The sequence below is a fragment of the Ailuropoda melanoleuca genome, chromosome 1 (genome assembly GCF_002007445.2).
Source record: "Ailuropoda melanoleuca isolate Jingjing chromosome 1, ASM200744v2, whole genome shotgun sequence".
Classification (NCBI taxonomy): domain Eukaryota; kingdom Metazoa; phylum Chordata; class Mammalia; order Carnivora; family Ursidae; genus Ailuropoda; species Ailuropoda melanoleuca.
Window position 1 is genome coordinate 162,652,411 of NC_048218.1, and position 25,903 is coordinate 162,678,313.

A 25,903-nucleotide genomic window follows, 5' to 3' on the forward strand; every position below is an offset into this window, starting at 1 on the left:
TTACTGAAAATATTAGCACCATGTTTCTTTTTAAACTCTTTTATAATTCAGGCTTTTCAGATCAATCTTCTCTGAACTAGAACGAATTCGTAAATTCTTCCCAAAATATTTAACCTTGTTAATCTTCTCTGACAACGAACACATTGCTGAGGAATGTGAAGGTTATTTTAAAACACATTTCTCCTGCACTTGGAAATAGGAAAAAAATGTGAAAAACTATTATTGGAGATTTCCAAGATTACTCAATCACACCTACACAAAGCGTTAGCCACTCTCTCCATAAATGAGTACCTATCAGTGTTTTCTTTCCATGAAGAAAAATGTTTATAAGTAGCAACTTTTATTATAAAGTATTTCAAATGTTCATGAAAGTACTAAAAAGAATATAACAAGCACCTATGCACTAAATCTTAACAGTCCATGTTTTGTGTGTACGACGGTGTATTAATATTTTCAAAGTGAAAAACGATACCTCTTATTTTATTTTTTTTAAAGATTTTTATTTATTTATTCGACAGAGATAGAGACAGCCAGTGAGAGAGGGAACACAAGCAGGGGGAGTGGGAGAGGAAGAAGCAGGCTCCTAGCAGAGGAGCCTTATGTGGGGCTCGATCCCATAACGCCGGGATCACGCCCTGAGCCAAAGGCAGACGCTTAACCACTGTGCCACCCAGGCACCCCAGATACCTCTATTTTAGAACAGAGACACATGAAGTGGCAACTTAAAATCACCCAACAGGATGCATGGTAGGCTACCTTCCAAGAAGAAAACTCCAGGTCAGTCTGTGAAAATCTTTCCTACCACCACTGCCAAGAGCAAGGATGTCTGTAGCCATCACTCACTCATTCAGGTTTGTTGTGTTGCTTAAACCCCTCCAGGTGCTACTGAATATATCATTTACAGGAAAAAGCAATACAAACTGGCTTACATCTCTTTGTCTCCCCCTAAATTATGTCCTCGAAATGTATTTCGCTTCCCAGATGCGCTTACGGCAGGGACTTCACGGGCATCTTACATCACCCTTTGCACCGATCTGCTTGCTCTCAGAGGCCCTTAAACATCAGAGCCCAAAACATTCATCTGGACTCATGTTTTTATGGGTTAAATGAGGTAAAAGAATAAAAGCATTTCACTACATAACTGTCCAGCATTCTCTTCCAGCCCCACAAGCAAATATAGGAGCGTGGGTGCACAGCCACTTAATCCCTCGGCCGCCCGGATTCCTCATCTATAAAATAAGACAACGGGACTGGATGGCTGCCATTTAAAAACTAAGTCAACACACAGAAATATTAAACGGTATTTATCATGATATTAGTACACAATGTTATCTTAAGGCACTCCGGTTCTTCAAAAATTAGGAATTAATCATTGCTTTTATCCTATTAACTAGAATAGTGGGTGAACAAGATCCCAGTATTTCCTGACCATGGCAAAACAGAACTAACTGGGGCACCTGGGTGGCTCAGTCGGCGAAGCGTCTGCCTTCGGCTCAGGTCATGATCCCAGGGTCCTGGGATCCAGCCCCACATCAGGCTCCCTGCTTAGCAGGAAGCCTGCTTCTCCCTCTCCCTCCGCCTTCCACTTCCCCTGCTTTTACTCTCTCTGTGTAATATATATAAATAAAATCTGGAAAAAAAAAACAACAACCAGAAGTAAGAGTCACTGGAAGTACATGGAGACACAACTGAAACTATTCTAGAGGAGACTGACCTTTGAAACAAGAGGTGGGTGGGCTATTCTTTCCTAATTTTGTTTGGTTTTTTGTTATTCTCAACCAAGGAACAGTTGGCAATGAGAGACATTTTTTGGCTGTAATAACTGAAGGGGGCTTGTTACCAATATCTAGTGGGCGGAGGCCAGGGATGCCCCTTAACCCCCTATAATGCACAGGACGGACCACAGCACAGAATTCTCCAGGCCACTACGTCAACAGCGTCGAGGGTGAGAAACCCTGCTTCGCTCGGGGCTTGGGCTGGGAAACAGGACGGACTGACCATCTTGTGCAGTCCCTCAAGCACATGTATGTGCTCTGCATATATCTGTGGAAGCGCCACGTAGATGCTAGGAGGAGAGCGCGGGGCATCTTACGACACGGAGCTCATCATCTCATGCTCTCGTTTTCCCAACCCCCAGCCCCCGTTCTCAATATTCCAAGTAATTTGCCTAAGTAAGAAAAGAGTCTTAACATCCTCTCAATTAATTCTTCACATTCGAGTACCACCTAATAATTACACACAGAGACTAAACTCACTGAGCTTACAGCAGGCTGGGCATCATGCCAGGTTTTCTCCAGGGAGCCGTACAACATGGGCACTGTGAGAATTCCCATTCGGTGGAAGGGTGGTGAGAAAACGGGGACTTTCAGGGACTAAAAAATTTGCCAAAGGCCAACAGCTAGTAAGTAGCCAGGTCAAGATTTGAACCAGATCTGGGCCTCCAACGTTCTTATATGATGTTTTTAACCATCGATACCACCTGCGGGGGAGAGGGCAGAGGGAGTAGAAAGCCGCTTTCAGAGATATTCTTTGGAGGCCCATCCTTCAGGAGAAAAGTTCCTGACATTCACTGTAGTATGAGAATTTTAATGGAATCCCTATAAAATTAGCTGAAGTGATAAGACTAAATATTAAATATTGTATTCCAGGGAACCTATTTTAACCTATGGTAAATGGTTCTTCACTAAAGGTGGTACAGTCTGGGGGAAGGAGGGGTTATCTGGAAACATGAAGATTTTTTTTATTATTGATCGTCGTCACAATCATGATATATGTGTGGGGGGTGGTCCTTAGGGGGTGGGCGACAGTCCATCCAAATATCAGCAGCATCTGTCAGAACTACTTGCATCATGAAGATCTTCTACACGTTGGTTGGATCCTATGAAATAATCAAAGGGCATCACCAATCCCTCTGCCACACAAAGAAACCGTGCGACAGGAGATCGCGCCTGGGAAGCAGGCTCACCTTCAGATGGTAGATGTGCTCCTCGGTATCCAGATCTATGCATTTTGATGACTTCTTTACGGACATCACCGACAGCCCAACGTCAATGCAGCCATGCAGCTTCTCTCTGTCGATCTGCAGGAACGTGAGAAGAGGGCCACTTGAGGTTCATGGGGTTAGAAACAGTAGTAACATCCCTGACACTCCTCTCCTGTAGCCTCCCCTTCAACATCCACTAATACAAACATCATAACGACAAGTATCAAGCACTGACTGTGAACTGGTACTGAATTAAGTGTTGTCCATGCATTATCTGTTCTAGTCTACGAGGGATTAAGTAACAAGTGGTTTGTACAGCCAAGGAGTGAGGAAGCAAAAGATTAAGCCCCGTGGACTGACTCCCGCAGCAATGAATTCACCTGTTAACTGCACTCCCTTCCACAGGATTAGTTTCCAGTATCTAAATTCATTTGGAAGTGACTTAAAAAGAGGAGTAAGGGCAGAAAGCTAAGACAAGCCACCGCGGGTGAGGCATTATGCCAAGTTTTCTGTGTGCAACCTGACGAGATGAGCGCTCTAGGAGTCAAAGGAAGCAAGAACGGAAGAGGAAAGTGCTGCGTGAGAAGAGGACCCATACAAGGGGCAGGAGGAACAGTCATTCCACCCCTTGTGGGCTGTCTCCCTAGTGTTAATGCAACAGGCAACTTCCTATCACCTTCATCGAGGGCCTTCTCCACCAAACCCCTCAGTCACTGTAACTGTGAGAGTGATACCTGTCCTACCTTTTACTCCTGTTATCTTGCTGGGAAAATGTCTTTTCCCATCCAGAGGATGCTTCAGCCCAACCCTAAGACCTGAACAGACCCCTGGATACCCAGTAGGGTGTTGAGAGGAGCCCTCCACCTTCACTTGGTGGGCGAACTGAGCCCACCCAGAACCCAGGGCTGGGACAGTGCGAAGTAGGCACCTGTGGTCCATGTGAAGGAACTATTACCCCCTATGGTTTCCAGTTCAGAGAAATGCAATCCCCAAATGTGTACAATCTCACCCATGAGCTGATAACAATTAGCCCTTCAGGATTCTCTAGTAACATATTTAAGAAGAAGACTTACATCAGTTTGGCTTTTGGCATATTTCAAGATTCCTTTGTCCAGATAGAAAAACCTCTGTAGGGAAGAAAGTATAATTCACTAAGACGTCCCATTTAACCATCCACCCTTCCCTTGGTCTCAATTTTCAACTTCAAATTAAATCTATGTGCCTATGACCCACGTTACTGAGTGGGGCCACATGGGTGCAAATGAACGTGAGGCCAAGGCCAGCGTCTTACCTTGTGCCAGCCTTTCAAGGGCCATTTCCTCTTTTTCAGCAAAAATCCTTTCTGAATGGGCGGCTCCTGGGTGTAACTCATCTCTCCTCTCAGCCCTTCCACCACTTCCCAGCTGTCCTGTTCCAATAAAATAGTTCGTGCTAAATGGCTACCTTCAAAAATAATAACAACATTCAGAAGCACTTCATCCTGTTGGTAAATCCATCCAAGATGGTGAGCTTGGCCGGGTTTGTTGGGGAGAAGAAGTTAAAATTTAATTTTCATACAGGTCTTGGACTTCATGGACTTAATGCTGTAATGTAATGGCATCAAATTTGATTTTTTTTTTTCCAAAAGCCCTCTCCTAGAAGGGAATGTTTTTCTCGCTTTAGTGCTTAAACACGGTAATGGTAAAGCTTTCATTGTCAGTTCTATTTTTGTTCCCTTTGACATCATCACACAGTTACTGTTTGCTCACTGCAAGACTTCAGTCCGAATTTTAAACAAAAGCTACAGCCATCAGGTGGGAATATGGGGAAACTGGCTTAAGAACTGGCTGAAAAGTATGAGAACATGACAACTTCGTCAAAATAATGATTCAGTTGCAAGTTAATCTCTTCAAATTCTAGATATTTAAATATTGGAACCCTGAAGCATTAAAAAGGTGCTTTTGAAACAAATATTTTCATCCTCTTTTTCCAGAAATGTTGTCCACCACACCCTTCTTTTCTTTCAAAAACTTTTGAGGGGAAAGCAATTACTGCTCTACTGAGCTGTTTGTAATTTTGAAGAGGTACAAACTGCTCTTACAATTAATCCTCCGCTGTTGGCTATCTAGGTAGTGTCAACTCCTTGACTGAAAAAGGATTTAAAAGGGAATACAAAAGAAAGACACTAAAAATTCCAAAAATTTATTTTTAAGTGCTTGAAAATGCACAAATCATTGCAAAATTACCCCAAGATAGACCAAAATTGGCAATACCCATTTTAGAGGCTGAGGTAATGGATTTTTATTTTACTAATGGATTAATATACATGAAATGCACAAACCTTAAAAGTACATCCTGATGCATTTACACACCTATACCAACAGTAACGACCACCCAGATCGGAGAGAAACATTTCCAACACAGGATAATTACGTTTTGACAAACGTGCCCTTCCCCACCCCCTCCAGCTTTTTTGAGATATTTTTGGCATGTAACACACGTAAGTTTAAGGTATACTATGTGATGATTTGATACCCCTCCATTCTGCCCACACCCCCTGATCACTACCGCTTTTTTGTGTGTGGTGTTAACACTTAAAATCTACTTTCTTAGCAACTTTCCAAGAATATAATATGGCAAGCAGTCACCATGCTGTACATTAGATCCCCCAGAACTCACTTATCTTATAGCTGGGAGTTTGTACAATTTTACCAGCATTCCACCATTCCCACCCCTTCCCACCCCCAGGAGACACCATTCTACTCTCTTTCCACGATTCAGGTTTTTTAGATTCTGCATATAAGTGATGACATATGGTCTTTGTCTTTCTCTGATTTATTTCACTTAGCATAATGCCCTTGATGTCTATCCATGTTGTTGCAAAAGGCAAGATTTCCTTCTTTTTTTATGGCTGAATGATATTCCCCTCTGTGTATCATATTTTCTTTATCCATTCATCCACTGATGGACACTTAGGCTGTTTCCTTGCCTTGGCTACTGTGAATAAAGTTGCAATGAACGTGAGGTACGAATATCTCTCCATGAGACAAATGTGTCCTTTTGGCCAAGATAGCATGTTGACTAACTTGCTCTTAGTTAAATCTCCAGACTACAGGCGAGGGTTACAGGTAGAGGCCAGAGGAACTGGGAGATGGACAGTAAGTCTGGACCAGCACCAGGGAGAAGAAGTAATTTAATTCAAGCCCCAGGAAACAGTCTAATGGAAGGACATGGAACCATAGGAGTCATGGGTCCTCTGGCTCAGTTTCTGTGTTGTCCTCAAGTTCAACACATGGGAAACACGTGGTAACAAGAACACCTCTCTGTTTTAGCAACTGAACTCTTTATATGACAATCCTGACAGATCTGCCTTACATCTGACTTCACTTTACTCTGAAGATAATTAAAGGTTCATTCCAGACTTTTGAAATGTGATAGCAGTACCCCAAGACCTGGAATTGTAAAAGGGAATTCTTCAATGAAAGAAAGCAAGGCTTATATTTAGCTCTTAAATTGGAGGACTTTTTCAGAAAGGCAGCAATGTCAAATGAGACTTCTTTCTGGCACTGCCAATTATTCAAAATCAATTATACCCAGACAACACATTGAGAACGCACATGATTAAGTGATGAGAAGTCACGTGCACACACACACACTGACAACATCTGTTCACATGTACTTCAGCTTAGAAAGCCATTTCTCAAAATTTAACGTGCCCTACGTGTCAAAATTTTAATGAATTCTTAAGGTCAAGACAAAAATTCCACCTCCTCCAGGAAGCCTTCTTCAAAAGAAAATACTATTTCATCCTAGGAACTCCATCAGCCTCCATCTTACCTTTCCAAGGGTTTACCACTTACTTATTATACGTGAGATTTTATCATCCCTACTAGACAACAGACTCCTTGAGGGTGTGTAAAGTGTCTAGTTCACTTCTGATTTCTTCACAATGTTTAACCTGCTGTCCTGTGAACAGCATACATCTGATTGGCTAACAAATAAACTCGGTCTTTGAATAAGATCCCAAACAGATTTATGTTCTTGGAATATTATAAATCAGCATGCATTTGAAATATGCCCAATACCTTTGGGCCAAATGACTATTTACAAGTCAAATACAGCACATTCATATTTGTGAATAAGGGTATACGTGCGTGTTATCATTGTTAAATGGAAATCTATAGCTCCAAATATTTTGGAAACTACTCAAAGGGGATCAAGTCCTTTCGATTTAAGACACCCAAGCAGAAGGCAACATGCAGTGATAATACTAGACAATCATGCATGTCTGCCCAATACATTCAATTGTGCAGAATGCAAATGTCGAGAGGGATTAGATGTTAATTGCATACTTCACAAGACTGAAAAAAAAAATGGAATGAGATCATATCTACAGTTTAAAGGAAAACAAGAATTAAATTTCAAAAATGTTTCAGGGATTCATGTTAGAACTAGATCTCTCCTGAATTCTTGACACATAATACATTCCTGCCAATGAGCCAACGTGGAGGGGGGCAGGGAATCAGACTGCGTTTGTTAGCATTTGAAGGGAATAAGCCAGAAAGGGTTTGCATTTATGCCAAACAAAATATCGTCTTTTTTTCCTCACTTTATTTTCTACCCGGGCTCAGAACTTAAAACTCTTAACCAGGTTGGAAAAGCCAGATTTGAAGTATTTAAGAAAGTGAAGACTTTGCTTGACTGAGGAAGAAAGCTCTGCAGCCAACTCCTTCTCTGGGCTTGCCATCCAAACCTCCCTTCCAGCTTCCCTGTCTGTCACCGTCCTTGAAACCCGAGAGCCAGCCTTCTCAGTGGGGGCAGTACTCTCCCTCGGGGACCGCGAAATGGTGGGGGTACTTTTCGTTGTCGCGGTACCTCTGATCTGATAGCTGGGATCCAGGGATGGTAGATGTCCCACAATGTCTCTGTCTTAGACAGTGAGAGAGTTGTCCCACTTCCCATGAGATCTTCCAAAGTGTTATGGACTTTTCTGTAGGTGAAACCTGTTTCTAATTTCTTGAGCACAGAATTTGACTCTGTTTCACATCCATACCAAAGTTTTTCGGCATGGTTTTTATGCAGTTTGAATTCTCGGTATTGCAACTACTGGATAACTGAGGGAAGGCTATATTTCCTTCTGTTTGGGACTTTAACGAGCATCACCCGCCATTTTGGAGAATCGTGTTGCTGAAGGCCGTGCCACTTGTGGTATCTGAGTTATTAGCACAACATACCCATATGGGTCTGCATTAGCAGCTGTGACATTTTACATATAGGTGTATCTGACCACATCATTATATCTCCTGGTATAATCATATGTGGGCTTCTACACATTAAAAGAAATACTTTAATACTAACCACTTTGAGTTTTCCTTTATATTACAGCAAAGCATTATGTTGATATTTTCAAAATTATGTGTGTAAATAAATACTGAATTTCATTCAAGGAGAGTAAAGAGGTCATTGAAATACTGGTCACAATAAGGGGATATTGTCTTGGTGGGATTAAGAACCCCTGCTGAACCTGACACAAATTCTATGAGAAGAAATGCTATGTCGTCATGGTGTAGCAAAATCACTTTGGAACTGTGAGGGCTTAATTAATTAATTAACTTCTCCTAAGTAAGTGCTGTTGGTTTCATCCTCAAACTGCTTATCTTCTATGTCCCTTCCTCTCTGTTCCCTAGCCACCATCCTGACCCAGGCTCTCATCCAACCTGGCTTCCCAAGACTCTCCACTTCCATAATTATTTATGGGGCCCCATTACACCCTACCCTCCATGCAACATACAAATGTATGTAACATAATACTTGTCTGCATTTCTACTTCCTTGGTTTCTTTATTTTGTTCGAGCCTCCTAGAATCTTCTCTTGATCTTTTCCACCCATGCAAACCCTTCAGAATTTTCGTTCAGTTTCTGAAATTTTCCTAACTTCTCCAAACCACATCAATTGTGTATTGCTACAAATACAGTATTACTGTCTATTATCAAATAACTTAGTGTCTAATTAATTCATTTTTTTCCCCACTTTTATCCCAGGACTTTGGCCTTTTCTCCCCAAAACAGTTGTAGGGACCATCTTTCAACTTTTTTAGAACCCCAGCAATGAACTACATTAATTTTTATTTTTGCTATATAGATGATATATATGCTATATGCTATATATATGTGTGTGACACACACACGTATATATCAAATAAAAGAATTCCTCAGGGTTATTAACAACTCAAGAAAATGGATTAAGTTCTCAAACCAAGTAAATGGTACTAGGTAGATGTTTAACGAGCAAGTATTAAGTTGTATCCACACTTCTATATAGTCTGCCATTTAAAACACAAAAGGGTAGTGCCTCAGGAAATACTATCCAAGGGGGTCTACTGAAACAACATACAAATACAACAATATAAACAATAATAACATAAAATAATTGGAGAACAGTTTTAGCTCCATGAAAGCAGGAATCTTTTCTTCCATGTTCACTACTTAACAGGGCACAGTAGGTATGAATAAATATGTTGAACAAATACATGAAGCACAATAACTAAATTTATTAAGTATGTATTATCTGCCAGGTAGTGTGGTAAACACTATACTTACATTGTGGCACTTAATCCCTGCACCACCCTGTGAGGTTGGGTTAGTATCCTTATTTTTGGAATGTGGAAACTTCTGGAAACTTTGGAATGAGGAAGAGAGCATTAAATAACTTCCCCAATGCTATAAAGCTACCAAGTAGTAAAGCCAGCTGATTTCAGAACCTCCATTTTTATTCATTCTGCTACATATTATAATATAATGCATATTCTGCTACAGTTTAAATATATAAATTATGATGATGAACCAGAGCAAATGCCAAGCAGTGGCCAAGATCCTGAAGCAGTTTGAAGGAGTTAGGGCACATTGCCCTATGGGTAGAAACAAGCAAGGTCTGGGATCCTGCTCAGAGCTACCATGTTTCCTATACTACAGTCCCATTGAACAAGGGCAGAAAATCCACGTGTGCATTTTAACACTGCCAATTCTTTGCTCATTCGATTCTTTATATTTGGAATGTCCACCCCATCTACTTCTCAACCTGTGAATTCTCAATTTGCCCCAAACCTTCTCCTTGGGGCACCAATTCTCTCCCTCATCAGCACTTACATAAACCTCACTCAAATGAGTCTATCTCAGCCAGAACGTGGTTCCATGAGCCTGGGACAGGTTCCTCTATGTAGTAATCTCACTACCGGGCACTTAGGGGCCCTGAATAAAACAGTCACTGAATGAACGAGTCTGAGGAGCAAGGGGGTATGAAAAGAGCCCAACAGTGTCTTCCAGGTGAGGGATTTTACTCATGTGCGCTGGAATGGGGTGAAATGGTGCTCAGGACAGAAGAAAGCAAAGATGCCGCTTCTCTTGGCTCAAGGGACCAGGTGTCCTGAAGCGGCTGTTTGAGTTCCGCACGCCTGGTGACCAGGGAGCAGGACACACACCTTGAGCTGAATGTCCTAAGATACAGTACAGGGTAGACTTGGGCCCCCGGGGAAGATCAAGGTCCTGCTGACGTAGCCCAACACAGTGGGCTGATGATACTGTGCCCTGAGGCTGTCAGGCTGAAAACTCACCACGAATACAAGAGGGAGAGAGAAATGTGACAGGGTCTGGGGAAAGCAGCTTCTTAAGGTCTTCGCTTCAGTTTAACTGAAGACAGTCTGGCACTGTCGTCCGGCATTAAATTCAGCCTGTTTCACTGAATGTCAAAAGAGTGCCAAGTATAGAAAGCTGCTTTGTGGTTGGAAAGGCAACTAAGCATTTATCCGTGCTCATGAGCTGGCACAGTTCATTTCCATATTGCTGAGTGCACGAGTTGAAAGCGTGTTCCCCCCCCCCCCAGCACAGCTGTTTCCACAGCGCACGTCTCCTCTGCAACTTTCAAATGCTGGATTCTCAGCGCTGTCCTTGCAGTGATGTCAGAAATAGAAAATAACTTAAAACTTCCATTCTTCCTGCAGCTGAAGAGTGTCGTGGAAGAAGTTTTGTGGCTGCCTCTCCCTATCTGGCATGACTGGGGAGTGGGTTGCTCTGATTATTTATTTAATCTGCTTCTCAGGTTTTTAAAATTCACAAGGCAACACTACCCAGCATTAAATCACATGGAGCATAATTTAACAAGTCTTTAATGATTTTAAAGGCATTTCTGATTTTTTTTAAAAGATTTTACTTATTTGAGAGAGAGACGAGCATGATTGGAGGGGCAGAGGGGCAAGTAGACCCCCCTGCTGAGCAGGGAGCCCAAGGGAGGGCTCGGTCCCAGGAGGACCCTGGGATCATGACCTGAGACGAAGTCAGATGCTTAACTGACTGAGCCACCCAGGAGCCCCAGCATTCCTGATTTTCTAAAGCCTCCGGATCATCAATATCATCTTTTATGATTAAACTGCGAACATATGGAAATACTTGTCAATAGATTTTTAGTTAATGACAGCTTTAACTGATGCCAGACCAATTCTGTACTTCTATTCAATCACGGAGAGTTGTAATTGTTATTTCTCGTCCAATTGTTTCTTCCTCAACTAAAATTTTTGAGCACCAGCAGGCCTGATAGCAATAGCAATTAAAAGAACAAACCGGTTGGGGGGATGGTGTGTGTGAGCTAATGCAGTGCTTCTCAAACTGTAACATGCATTCCAATCACTGAGGATCGTGTCAAAGCGCACATGTCAGTTGGGTAGGTCCGGGCGAGGTCTGAGCTTCTGCACCTGCATGGGTGCGGCCACTGCTGCTGGACCATGGGCCCACTTAGAGCAGCTACACTCTAGGACACCAGGCTGTCTTGAAGAATTGGGGTTTGACTTGATAGGCTCCGAGAGCCAAACCAGGACTAATGGGGTAAGAATTATAAGACCCTGGATCCCAGCTCTGCAAAAAGGACCAATCATCTGATTATTTAATAATTAGTGCTATGAACAGTGACAAAAACCACTTGGGCTGCCCTATGAAACAGCCAGTTCCCTCGTCACTGGGGAGCTCCATCAGAGGCTGGCAGACAGACTGCAGGGGATTCCTAGACCAGGAAGGTGGTCAGAATAAATGAGCCACGAAATCCCTTGCAAAACTTATTTCACAAATTCATGTCATATAAAATGGGTACAAGGTCTCAGTTATGAAGGATGAATAAGTTCTAGAAATCGGTCGTACAACACTATGCCAATAGTTCACAATGTAAAAGCTTGTTAAGATAGTGTATCTCCGGGGCGCCTGGGTGGCTCAGTCAGTTAAGCACCTGCCTTTGGCTCAGGTCATGATCCCGGGGTCCTGGGATCAGCCCTGCATCGTCAGGCTCCCAGCTCAGTGGGGAGCCTCCTTCTCCCTCTCCACCTCCATCCCTCTGCTCACACTCTTTCTCTCTCAAATAAATAAGATCTTTAAAAAATACACAAAATAAAACAAAAAATAAAATGTTGGGTGATAAAGTCTCCTAAAAGGAAACAAAAAAACGGTAGCATTAACTTCTATCTAGTAACCTCAGGTACAATCCCCGATCTTAGGATCTAAATGAGAAGACTGAAGAAAAAAGGAAGGCTGAGAAGAGAAGAGCCCACTCAGACTCGGAAGGCTACATGGGGAATGGAGTCAAGACCAGCCAATGGCCACGTCTTTCCTCCCCCTTCACACCCATACACATAGCTTACCCACCCATGCCTAGGCAGGGAGGCAAACATCCAGATGACGTAGTCCCCCAAATGTGTTAGGTCTTAATTACTTGTTGAGTCACAGACCAAAACACTGGTGCTTTAACTACTTAGATAATGGAAGAGTATGCACTCAGTCTTGGGGGTGAGCCCTTGAGATAGCCCGGGAGGTAAGGGAAAGAAAAAGAGGGTCACTGGCAGCCGATACTGACAAAAAAGAGAAATAAACCATGTGATGTGTCAGCTGTGTTGCTAATTCCACCTGAGGTCGAAATAAGAGAAAAATGCTTTCCAGTTGTGTTAACCACAGATGGGTTTATAATTAGTGTTAATAGTAAAAAGCTTTAATGTACATATAATGAATGATGATTTCAACCCTGTTGAGCACTCAGCAGTTATGGCTGTAATTACACTGGTACTTTTTTTAGGATCTTCAAAAAGATTTGTGGGTTATTAATTTTGTTCAATATCCCCCTAATTGTATGCAAGCCCTTCAAGACTATGGACAGCATCTTTTATGCACTCTTTTCTCTGTAATGCTCTGCTCTGTCAACATGGCCTCTTGAGAGCTGTAGCCCTGTTAAAGATGGCGACACCAAACCTATAAATGTCCCCGTGCTCTGGCCAAGCCACCCATCAGAGGGGTGGGGGCGGGGTGGTTAGAGTTGCTACCGTGGTAGTGACGAGAGTAATACAAGTAACAGCTACTACTTCTTGACAAGCTTCTACGTGCCCCCAGTAGAGACGTTATCTCTGTAACGAAGATACAGGTAGTCTGCCCAACATCACCCACTAGGAAGTGGTGAACCCCATTTGTGGGCTGCAGACCACACGCAGCACCTCTCTGCTCAACGTCCACTCTGGACAAGATCACCTACGATTATACCAGAGTCCACCCCAGGCCTCCTGCTGCCCTGCCAGTCCGGCTCCTCGCCCCCAGCACCGTTCTCTCCCCAAGCACAATTGGTCTGCCTGGCAGCACGTTCCCGCACTTAATAGGCACGCGTGCTAGCCGTGATGACAGGATAACTGTGCATTCAAGGGACTCAAGAGTCTTTTCTGGGTTTTTGTTTTGTTTTGTTTTTTCAGGATACAGAAGAAATGATTTGTTTGCCCTCATAGAGTCATGGAGTAATTCTTTTAAACCTCAGAGTTTGGAAGAGAATGTGGAAGTCATCTACCCAGCTCTTTCATTTTAGAGATGAGGAAGCTAAGATAAATGATTTGCGTAGGATCACAAAAATGGGTGAAGGACTTCTGAGGAACAGGACCACTCTTTCAACTCCAACCTAGTGCCCTTCCCTCTACCCCTTTCTAAGAATTCCCTCCCTGTCACAGTGGCAGACGGTCTCAGGGAAGAGCTCCCGGGCTCACTCCCCACACAGGGACAGGTGCGTGTGATGCCAGGGAAATTCTCCCGACAGGCTCCTCTGCGAACGGAACTCAGCCAGAGGCACAAAGTGGGGGAGACTCTCTTGCGTTCTTTTTTGTATACCTTCCAGCACCATTTTAATATTTTATTTTTACTACCTTTTCATTAAAAAAAAAATCATACTATAGGGACGTCTGGGTGGCTCAGTTAGTTAAGCATCCACCTTCGGCTCAGGTCATGATCCCAGGGTCCTGGGACTGAGCCGCTCATCGGGCTCCCTGCTCAGCGGGGAGCCTGCTTCTCCCTCTGCCTGCTGCACCCCTGTGCGTGCGTGCTCTCTCTCACGCTCTCTCTGACAAATAAATAAAATCTTAAAAAAACCATACTGTCTTTGGCATATTGTAGAGCTCTGCCCTTTGGTGTCTGAGCCTGGAGAGAACTGCAGACCCTCCGTAGTCAGACATCTCACTTTTGCACTCCAATGATGGGGCGCACAGCTCCTGAAGAAAGCCCACTTCGTTGCTGGATGGCGCTAGCTGATAACAGTGCTCTCTCTGACAAGTGTGCTCAAAACTGCTTTTTTTTTTTTTTCAGAGCTAATTGAAATTTGCAATCAAAGTAGAGACACATTCCGGCTAACTAATACGCATATAATTCAGACTCATAGGAGTAGGCGCCAGAATGAACTCTTCCTGTCTCTGATCCAAATCCTTGGCGATTTTCCCCTCAGTGTGCACAAGTATAACTGGATCTTGTAATGAGAACCTAGTGACAGAAGAAGATCCTGGAGTGCCTTCTGAACCAAAGAAGGACTGATTTAGGTGTTAAGCAAGTTAGACTCTGGCTCGTACCCGACCTTCTATTAGAGAAGGCAGTCTCTACTCAGAGGTCTGAAGCTTAGCACCAGGTACTAGAGATGGAAAGGTGGAAAACCAAGGGCTGGCCTCCATGAAGTTGGCATATATTAAAGATAAAGGGATACCACAAGACTGAGACTTGGAAATGCTAAATGGGAGATTCAAAGAAACACGACACCGGAGTTCTCAGCACAATCGCACGAACTAGACCCACCCCAAAGGAATATGGACACAGGGAGAGAAGGAGGGTTTCTGAAGCTGTCTTGACAGCTGGGTGGCTTAACACAAAAGCAATGTATTCTCTCACAGTTCTGGAGCCCGAAGTCCAAAATCAAGGTGTCAGCAGAACCACACTGGCTCTGGCGGCTCTAGGGGAGAATGTGCTTGTATCAGCTAAGGTTGCTATGACAAAATACCACAGACTTGGTAGAGGCTGGAAAGTCCAAGATCAAGGTGCTGCTGGATTCGGTTCCTGGTGAGAATCTGCTTTTTGGCCTGTAGACAGCTGCCTTCTTGCTGTGTGCTCCCACAGCCCTTCTCCTGTGTGTAAGAGTGGGCTCTGCAGCCTTTCCGCTTCTTATAAGGGTACTAATCCCATCATGAAGGCACCACCCCTCGTGACCTCATCTAAACCTAATTACCTACTGGAGGCCTGCCTCTAAATGCCATCAGGAGGGTTAGGGCTTCAACATATGAATGGGGTGGGGGTGGGGGGACACAAACATCCAGCCCCTGAGAGCATCTTCCCTCTTCCAGTTTCTGGAAGCTACTGGCATCCTTGGCTTGTAGCCACATCACTCCAATCTCCACCTCTGTCTTCATATCCATGTCTGTATTCCCCTCTGTGTGCTTAGTACGAGGACACTGATCGTTGAATTTAGGGCCAACCTGGATAATCCAGGATGATCTCCTCATCTCAAGATCCTTAAATTAATTACATCTGCAAAGACCCTCTTTCCAAATACAGTAACATTCACAAGTTCCAAAGATTAGGCTGTGGACATATCATTTGGGAGGTGGGGACACCATTCAGCCCACTAACTCGGGAAAAGGAACCACTAAGCCAGAGATGTGCCAGGAATGTGCCTCCCCTAGCGTGGGACAGAGAGAAGGTGATTTGAGTTGGGATGCAGGCTTGTGTCCAGATGTGAAGGGAGACAGAACTGCATTTGATGGTAGGGCCAGCGTGTAGAGGACTTAGGAAGGATATCAGATTATTCTAGAGAAGGCTTCTGTTTTGCCACTGTCCTACTTATTATAATGCTGTCGTTTCTGGGCCTTCAGCATTTTAATATCGTCATATCACCAAGTAGATTTAAACTCTCCCTCCCTAGGAAAGAACTGTTAAGTCAGTTCAGTTCATATTTGCATCTATATCTTCTAGAGAAAATTCCAGTAACTGTATAGCCAATAAGCTGTGTCCTCAACGAAAGCTTTGGGGTCACTGTTCTGCTTTCGTGTATCCTGCACTATGGCCAATACCAACTGTAGATAAATAAATTGACTTTCTTAAGGCACCCCATGCAGTTTCTATCAAGGTGTATTTCTTTTTTTTTTTTTTAAGATATTATTTATTTATTAGAGAGACAGAGCAGAAGCAGGGGGAGTAGCAGAGGAAGAGGGAGAAACAGGCTCTCTGCTGAACAGGGAGCCTGACGCAGGGCTCAATCCCAGGAATCCAGGATCATGACCCGAGGTGAAGGCAGATGCTTACCCAACTGAGGCCCCCAAGGTAGTATTTCTAAAACCCACCAGAATATAGTTGCTGTGCTCGTCATCCTGCAATTGCACAACAGCGTGAACAGTTCAGCAACTTCCAGAAGTGTTTCAGGAGTTCAATGTTTCCTGCGCTTCACAGTGTGGAATATAGCTGACAGTCTATCATTTGTGGACATGGAGAGTAACAAAGAAGCCCCAACAACTCAAATATGTCATTTTAGCTGAAGTCCTCACCTCTTCTATCAAACGCTTGTTTGTTTTTTTCTTTCCAAGACTTAGAGTAGGAATACACTGAGAATTGAGCCTTGTATCTTTGCCCTTTCTACTTCCAGTGTATCATGTCCAGTGTGACCTGTTTAGGTATGACCAAAGGTAGGTAATAAGAAGAAATAAAAGGCCCAGAAAGTGAGAATCCAGAAAACGAACACAGAAGCGTATAATTAATTGCTTTTCTCTGTTGGGCCCACCAGAAAAACAATAAACAAAAACAAAACAGCAGCTCCAGAGAAACCTCATGGATCCTATGACCACTTCTGCATTATTCTTGTCCCTGCTTGCACAGAGCTGCTAGCTTATGTGCCTTTTATAAGGCACATGGGACTTGAATGAAGCTCTAAAGCAGCTTTCTAGTACCTAACGAAATCCAGCGTTCTCCAAATAGATGCTTGCCTCATCCCCTACCACTTACAAGCTGTGCGACTCAGAACAAGTCAGTTAATATCTCTGAGCCATATTTTCTTTCTAAAGTGTAGAAGATAATACAGACCTCGCTGGGTTGTTTTGGGACTCCAAGGGATAGAATGAAAGGATATCATGAGCTGCAAAAATGCTAATGGATGCTTGCTAATTTGCAGTTCCCTTGCTAACGCTTCCTCTCGGACCAGCCCAGACAGAAGCAGCCAAGCCATGTGACTATGCTGGGCTACCCAGATGGTAAATCAGAGGAGGAGGTGGGGAAGCAACCACCATGTGGTACTGTGTGAGGGCTGCTGGGACGCCTGCTTAGGAAAAGTGAATAGTTTATGTATCCAGCACTTACACAACACCTACTGCATGCAGCCCTTCTTCTAATTTGCACAGCCTTGTAAGAAACCAAGGCAAAGAGAATTAAGTCACTTGTGCAAGGTCAAACTGTTTATAAACAGTCCAAGGTTTAAACTCGGGCCATCCAGCTCCCAAGGGAGTTCATGCTTGTCGCCTGTCCTCTTTTGTGACCGTTATAGAATGACTGATACAATCACGACATTCTCAAGGCTCTCCTCCCTGACTGGTTGGTCTTTCTTGTGGTGTCAATACAGCTCAACTTAAAAAGGAAGATGTAAAGTCTCAGAGTCTCTAAAGATACGATTATTTAGAAGAAATACATAGGACTAAGCATGTTCAATACCCGAGGACTACACATGTTCAATAAACACCTGAGCATTATAGCTTTAATTCACTTTTCACTCCTTGGCATATTCTCTCCCATTCAGCCTCATGTCTTATGGGTTCTGGCACCAAACCCAGACAGCCTGGGCTCCCTGAAGGACAGCATAATCTAATAGCCTGCATAAATAAACCCTTATCAGGTGACCCTGGGAGAGCTCAAACACCATCTCAGATTAGCCCAGGGGCAGGAGGGTGACAAGGGCAAAATGCATAAGTATATGGAGACTTACCTAGCAATGGCTCTCTCCATTTCAAATCCCCTACAATCAAGAGTGAAACATTTGCCAATTATTTTAAAAGGATTCACTTTCTGATTTCTAACCTACTATATAGCAAATTCTAACAACACATTAGGAAAGAAAGGAAGCGTGCTCTCTTTACAAAGCAGTCTCTCCGACAGAGTCAATCTCTTAATTGCAGTGGTCTGTTCAGCTGTCCTGTCCTTGGTAGCTTCACATATCCCTGCCCAGGGTCTTTTAATGTAGCTTCTTAATAGATATTGGCTAAAGAATTAAAACTTGGACTATATGTCCTATATGGACTGTTTCAGTAAAGACAAAGCTTATTCGTCTTTGTCTAGCTCAGTCTGGCTTCAGAAATGTGTTACTTTGAAAGTTCTAGGAAAGAAATGTAAGGGGGCAGCAGGAAGAAGGCGAGAGGAAATTACTCATATTTGACAAGTTCAGAAATAGCAATTCTCTCTCCCACTTCGGTATCCCTTAACCTACTTAATATATCCACAGGACTTTTTGAATAGTCATCTTTCAACCTAGCAACTGCCTGCTTACTCACTCATTAATCCACACTTACCTAATGTCTACCATGTGCTAGCCTAGGTACTTCATCTTTATTATTTCACTTAGTTCTCCAAAGTAAACACAATCCCAATCCCAATTTCGGAGCTGAAGAACTGAGACTCAGAGGTTTTACGTAACGTGGCAAGGTCACCCGGCTAGCAAAAAGCAGAGCCCGTGTGAATACAGGTCAGTCGCAACAAAGACGCCGTTACGTCTGTTCCATACTTTCCAGTAGAGTGTTTGTTCAGAGACCACAGGTGTAGAAAGCACTTAGGAATTTCATCATTTGCCAGAAGAAATTCAATGGAGAGACCTTTGTTCATGTTTGAAGATGCTCACAATACATCACTGGAATGAGGGAGCTTGGGAATTTGTGGGCATTTTGCTCCCGTTGCCCATGTCCCCCTGGCCATACATTCTAAGCGGCCCTGATGGATACCTGCTGTTGGCATTCAGTAAATTTAGCCCGATAATTTGCATCTGCCATGTGAAAAGCCCCATACTAGGAGCTGTGAGGACTAAAATAATGTATAACTAGAAACCCAGGAGTCTGAGAACTATACACTCTTTCAACCCATGAGTTAATCAAAAGAGAGTTATCTACGTGAGCAGAGAAAAGGGCAATGTTTAGCATGGCATTAGTCAAGCTCAAGGTTCCCAAATGGAACATGTGAAGGCCTATCTCAAATCCCGTCTGGGGCCTGGTAGGACTGGGGTACCCTCTTTCTCTGCTCCTATTCCCTCTATGAGAATGAGCTCTAACCAGGCTTTCACACCTACCTCTCCCACTAGACAATGCCACCAATGGCCTCCACAACCAACGGTCATTGTCAGGCTTCAATTTATTTGACCTATCAGCTGCAGTCATTAAACGTAAATGAATTAAAGTGTTGCAATTCAACATAGATTTGTGTATACCTTGGAAATGACCTGCAGTGAGCACATATTATTTTTATAAAAGTTATTTTTAATATATTAGTGATAAATGAAGATTCTTTTCCAGAAAAATCACAAAATTCAAAAGGACAGAACAGTTTCATATGGATCAGTCTAGCTAAAGGGGTAGCTGAACCAAAGTCCGAAACAGGGAAGAACACTAAAGCAAAGATGGACCAAGCACACTACAAAACATAGGGCATGAGTATGACATTCAGAAGGGACCGACAGCCTGTCCCTTGGGTAAGCTGGTTCTTTTAACTGGGGACTTCCTCAGGGAGAGCACAAAGGCACTATATCTGAAGGATGCTCTGCTCTTCTCCAAAGAGATCCATTTCTTCCACAGGCTGTCAGCATTCTCGAAATAAGACCATTTCCGTTCTGGCTCTGGAACAGGCCTGAGTTCAAAGGGAGCTCATCTGTAATTTTAAGAGTTTCTTAAATTTACAGAGGATCTTTCTCCAAAGAGTTTTAACATCTTTTAGCCAGTAAAAACATTCCACTTTCTCTCAAAACAACTCTGGAAAGGAAGCAGGAGGTGAGTTTTGTCTCCATTTCATAGATCAAGAACGGAGACAAAGTTCACTTGCCTAAGTTTCCTGCAACAGCAGAATGTAAAGACTAGAGCAGAGATGGCTTAATTGCAACCCCTAATATCACTAAGGGGTGACAAATGTGGCCCCTGTGCTGCCATTCACCCTGTCGATGCCCCTGAGCCACAGCTGAAAACACGGCACTCTTTCTCATGACAGTCAGATTCCTTCTCAACACAATGCTCTGCACAGCTACTAGCCCTAGACAGGCGCCGGCATGGGAGGAGGAGAAAACATTTATCCTCGTGAAAGGACAAGGCCTCGCAGAACAGAAAAGGGTAGGGATTCACCAACTTGTTTCACTTGTTTTAGGTATGGATTATGCCAGATATTGAAAATACCAAATACGGCCCAAACAGTGAATATGCTATTATATCCTTCTCTAAAAGCATTCTGGGGGTGCATGGGTGGCTCAGTTGGTTAAGCGTCCTACTCTTGATTTCAGCTCACATCACGGTCTTGAAGTCATGAAATCAAGCCCATGTGCTCAGCTCTGCCCTGGGAATGGAGCCTGCTTAAGATTCTCTCTCTCTCTCTCTCTCTCTCTTTCCTCTCTCCTCTCTCTCCTCCCCCACAATCCATGCACACTCTCTTTCTTATAAATAAATACATACATACATAAATAAAAAGCATTTTGTTAATATGTATAAAGGAAGGCACTTTTTATAAGTATATATTCATATATACATTGTATACTTTTGTGGGCCTTTGTGCAATACTAACGAGCACTGGGTAGATACGTGGGGAGATACATACATAATGCCTGTAGAAGTTTCTAGGGGCAAAAAGCAGAACTATTCTCTATGAGCATATTTTCCATAAATAAAAATGAAGTTCAAATTAATGTCAACTATAGTAACAAAAATGAATGCTAATATTAACTCAGGATCTATTATGAGTCTCACCCTGGATTAGATGCTTCAGTTTTAATTCTCACAATAATCCCATGTGAAGAGAACTATTTTTTTTTTTTAAGATTTTATTCATTTGACAGAGATAGAGACAGCCAGTGAGAGAAGGAACACAAGCAGGGGGAGTGGGAGAGGAAGAACCAGGCTCATAGCGGAGGAGCCTGATATGGGGCTCCATCCCATAACGCCGGGATCACGCCCTGAGCCAAAGGCAGACGCTTAACCGCTGTGCCACCCAGGCGCCCCAGAGCTATTATTATTTCAATTTCACTGATGAGAAAACAGAGGCTTAAGTTTAAGAGCTTAAGGTCACATAACCAATGAATGGGTGGAACGGAGACTGGAGAGTTCAAGTTCTAATCACTAATGCATACACTCCTCCCAAAATTACTTTGATGAGATTATATTTGCAGACTGTTTCCATACTGACAAAATGAGGCATGCTATATTTACATATCAAAAGCCCTAGTATTTAAGCTAAAAGATGGCAGAATCCTTCTTGGGTTTTCATGGTCCTAAATCGTAAACCATCTATCTTAGGTCAGATGTAAAAACAAAGACATCAATCACAATTCTTGATCATTCTGTCCTTCAAGAAAGCAAACAAGGTCTCCTAACAAGACATAGAGAGGGAATACCTCTACATAAATGCGCAGCTCCTTGTGATTTCATGTGAGGGGGCTCTGGGATAGGAAGAACAAGTTCAAATTCAGTTCAAGAAAGAAGGACAAGGGCAGGTTCAGTGCAAGGAACTGAAAGAAAGCCAGTGTGGCTGGAGTGCAGAGACTCTAAATGTCACCTAGCGATGTGAGAGGAGAATTTAAGTAAAATGACTTAAGACGACTGAGTCTTTCAGCCAAGACAATATTATAAGTTTGTGCATTCAGTGCCTCTCTCTTATCACCACCTCAGCTCCAAACAGCAAAAATATACGAAGTTATAAACATGTAGGGGCTTTTTTGTGTGTGTCTGTGTGATTAAAAAAAAAAAAAGTTAGTATCTCCATGGATCAAACACAAAATAGAAATGCAAAGGAAACCGTCGACAGAAGTGTCCAGGAGTCCTACTTCTGTGGGCTAATGGGCCTAAAAATGTCCACAGGAAAAGGCTGGGACCTGAGCTAGCCTCACTGCTGGAAATAAACAAATGCAGAAGCATAGCTCCACACCACAATGAAAGGGGGCTTTAAAACTTGCCTTATCCGGGGAGGTGGCAGAAGGCAGACATAGCCTCACAACCAGACTTGGGCCATGTGTGCTGGCCTGGTGGTGGATCTTGGATGTTCTATCATTGACGTGGAACAGAAGCTCCCAACTGCAAATATAACCCTTGGCTCTGGGTTGGGGTCCTAAGAGGTAAGAAGCAGGTAATAGCAAATCCCCAGATAGGGCAGGGTGAGCTCAAGGAAAGAACATGGGGAAACAAACTCAAGATGACACTCTAAAGCATAATTCCAAAGCATAGTAGAAAAACCAGCATTAAAGAGGATCCAATGCAGTCAATATCAGGCTTATACTCCCCCCTCCCCATCCCCCCCACGAAATGAAAAGAACAGCCTAACAGTGACTTTAGACTGGAGCTTTAAAAACAAGTAGGTTGTCACACAGATTATATTTATCAGTTAGGCTTCAACATGCCTCACACTAAATTTCTTATTATACAAATATTGAGGTTTTAAGTGTTGAACTTGCACTTTCCAGTGAAGTGACTGGAAACACAGCGTCGCTATCTTCAGCATCTGCGAGACCACGGGGTACAGCTCTGTTCCCTCAGAGCCACGAAGGTTGAACTTCCAAGTTTCCTGCACCTCCCCATCACCTTTAGAGAATGAAAGACAATCTTGGGACAGCTTGTGGTGGCAGAATGGACACAGCCTGCCAAAGTGGACGATTCGGATGGAAAAGCTAAGCCACTCCTGAGACAGAACACTTCTCTTTGACAGAAGGATGGGAAGGTGTGCGGAATAAGAAAATGGTCCCTGAAATGAAACATGGCCTTTATAACTAGATTCAGTCTAGGGTTGGAATAAACTTATTAAATTCTCCACCTGCTCTGCCACATGACCATTTGATGAATGAATAGCTGAATGCCCAACCATTCTAAGTGAGAAAAAAATTAAGGCATCATGCACATTCCTCTCACTCTTCATGACAAGCTCAAAAGAATCTCTGTGAAAACCAAATCAATCAATTCAAACAACACACCAAAAGAAAGTTTCTGTAGGATTTAATCGTAGACTGTCACTGCACTGCTCCAGTTCCCATGTTGTTATAAGCACTAGCTGTTTCAATGAATCATGTTCCTTCTCTTTATCATAGAAGGACATAGTAATAGATGCTACTAGATGCAAAGGGGGAGGGAAAGATCACACCTTCAGGCTTTAATCCCAATCAGAATCTCGGCTTAGGGAGAGAAACACCCCCGTGGACAGCTGACAAGGAGGGTGAGCTTATAGCTACCTTTAGGAAGCCAGAACTCCAAAGGAGCCCCGATGCATTAGCCAGGGACTAGTTTTAGTCATTTTTTTTTTTTTAATCCCAGACAGAGGTGATTACAGAGCTAAAGAAATTCTTCTTCCTAACCCCTCATGGGAGATCTTGCAGGGCTTCCCCGATGTCTAGGCTGGGGCAAAGTCTGATCTGTGTACAATCGTAGATTCTAACGACATGAAGCAGCATTGTGAAGGGACAAGCTCCCTGTCCCAGGCAATGTTCAGATGGGGAGACCCATGAGGATGCATCAGAAATGGGCAGATGTGCCCGAGGTGCCAGATTATTGTTTCCAAATCTGGAACCAAGGACGCTGGGCCAGTTCTCACGCCAGCGCTTCCCAGGGGGGGAAGGCAATGCCAGCACAGCCAGCAGATGCTGAAAAGGCTCAGGGACCACTTTGGTCGTGAACCCACAGCTTCTTGACAGCCCACTCTCTACTTCACTGAAGGTGGTAGAATTATAATGATTAACGTGCATTTGCTGCCACTGACCTAAACCCAGCGAATTCTGCCAACAGAGATCTATTAGAAAGAAAACCAAGAAACAACATATAATTACAGCTGGCACTTAGTTAGGAGCTCATGATTCATGTCTCTGTTTCACTTCTTTCTTCTTCCTACTGAATTCCTTTTGACCACTGCTCTGTGGCTTCGATTCCCTCATCCAGTGGAGAAAGAGAGCAGGGGAGACTCAAAGTGACCCACATGGCAATCTGTGGTGGAAGGGGAAGGAGGAAGAGGGCAGGAGGATATTAAACTTACTGGAACAGTGGCTGTTTTTGTTTTGGTCAGTAGGGTACAAAGGAAAGTGTGGGCTCTGGAGTCAGACTGAGTTTTGACTTCTTGTTCTGCCACTTACTAGCTGTGTATCCTTGACCAAATAACTCAGTTGTCTGACTCAGCTTCCTCAGGGGGAAAATGAGGATATTCCTATCTGTGTTGGAGCACCGTTGGAGAAATCGGATAAAATAATGCAAAGAGCCAAATACAGTTCCTTCCCATCAGGTAAGCGCTCAAGCTGCATTATTAAAAGTACCTACAGTTTACCCTTCTCGTATAATTAAGATATGACTGAAAGCAAACGCTCTTCCACCGAGAAGTAGGAGTTCCCAAGTCAATGCACACATCTTAATCTGCCAATTTCTTTGTGTAAATTTGCATCTTAAAATTTGCATTGGTTAAACTTTACCTGTCGACTTCCTTGCTTGGAAGAGCAGCTACTTGTGCTCCTTGACGGTGAGACCAGTTTTTGGGACACTCCAAGGGTCTTCTCGTCACTCATCATGAGCAGTGGGTCACTTGGCCTTGACGCAGTCAAAATGCCATCAGAAGACAGTGGAGCTGAGAGTACGAAGTCCCACGTAGGCAGGTGGCTCAGTTCTTATCCACTACGTTTTAAAAGCATTTTGGATGACCCAGAAGAACTCTCTAAAAGCAAAAGAAAAGGATTACAGAGAAGGTCAGGGGCATGAGACACCATCTGTAATTAGCCCCTGACTGTCTCCAGGTGGTTTGTCTGCAGTACAGATTACAGAGCCAAGATGCTGAATTATATCAGGAGCTATGAAGGAAAAGATGCTTTACACCCATCTTTTATTGGAAATTATGTACAGGTGGTTTTTCATGTAGCTTTGCAATATGCCAGAATTAAGAACATTAGTAAGAAAATTTGAGTACAGACACATTCAAAATCAGTACTATAAAAAACCATCCCAAACCACGAGATACCACTTCATACCTACTATGTGATAAGTATAATTTTTAAAAAAATGGAAAATAACAAGTATTAGAAGAAACTGGAACGCTCAGGCATTGCTGGTAGGCATATTAAATGGTACAACATAGTTGGAAAGAGTTTGGCAGTTTTTTAAAAAGTTAAACAGAATTATCACCCGATCCAGCAATTCCACTCCTAGGTACATTCCCCAAAGAACTGAAAACAGGTGTTCAAAGCCCTATAGTAAGAGTTTCCCATACACATGATCTCATTTAATCAACAGTCTGATGGGAGGAGATTATCTCTCTTTTACAGAGGAAACAACGGAGTCTCTGAGAAGTTAGGTAACTTGCCCAATCACGCAGCTGGCAAGAGACCGAATTCAGGCGAGATGCCAGGCCTTTCACCTTGGTGTTGGAAACAAGCATGCTTTAATAGCCGGGT

General features: G+C 43.2%; 1 protein-coding gene across 6 annotated transcripts in view; it reads right to left on the reverse strand.

Moving 5' to 3' along the window:
- Window positions 1-25,903, reverse strand: part of OSBPL3 (oxysterol binding protein like 3) — a 179,765-nt gene that overhangs the window by 66,250 nt on the left and 87,612 nt on the right. For all 6 annotated transcript variants that reach the window (XM_002912864.4, XM_002912867.4, XM_011223670.3 and 3 more), the window contains 4 exons: window positions 24,932-25,170; window positions 4,275-4,391; window positions 4,057-4,110; window positions 2,966-3,079 (listed from right to left, as the gene is read on the reverse strand). In XM_002912864.4, coding sequence (XP_002912910.1) covers window positions 2,966-3,079; window positions 4,057-4,110; window positions 4,275-4,391; window positions 24,932-25,027 — 381 coding nt within the window. In that variant the 5' untranslated portion in view covers window positions 25,028-25,170. The remainder of the gene's footprint in view (window positions 1-2,965; window positions 3,080-4,056; window positions 4,111-4,274; window positions 4,392-24,931; window positions 25,171-25,903) is intronic.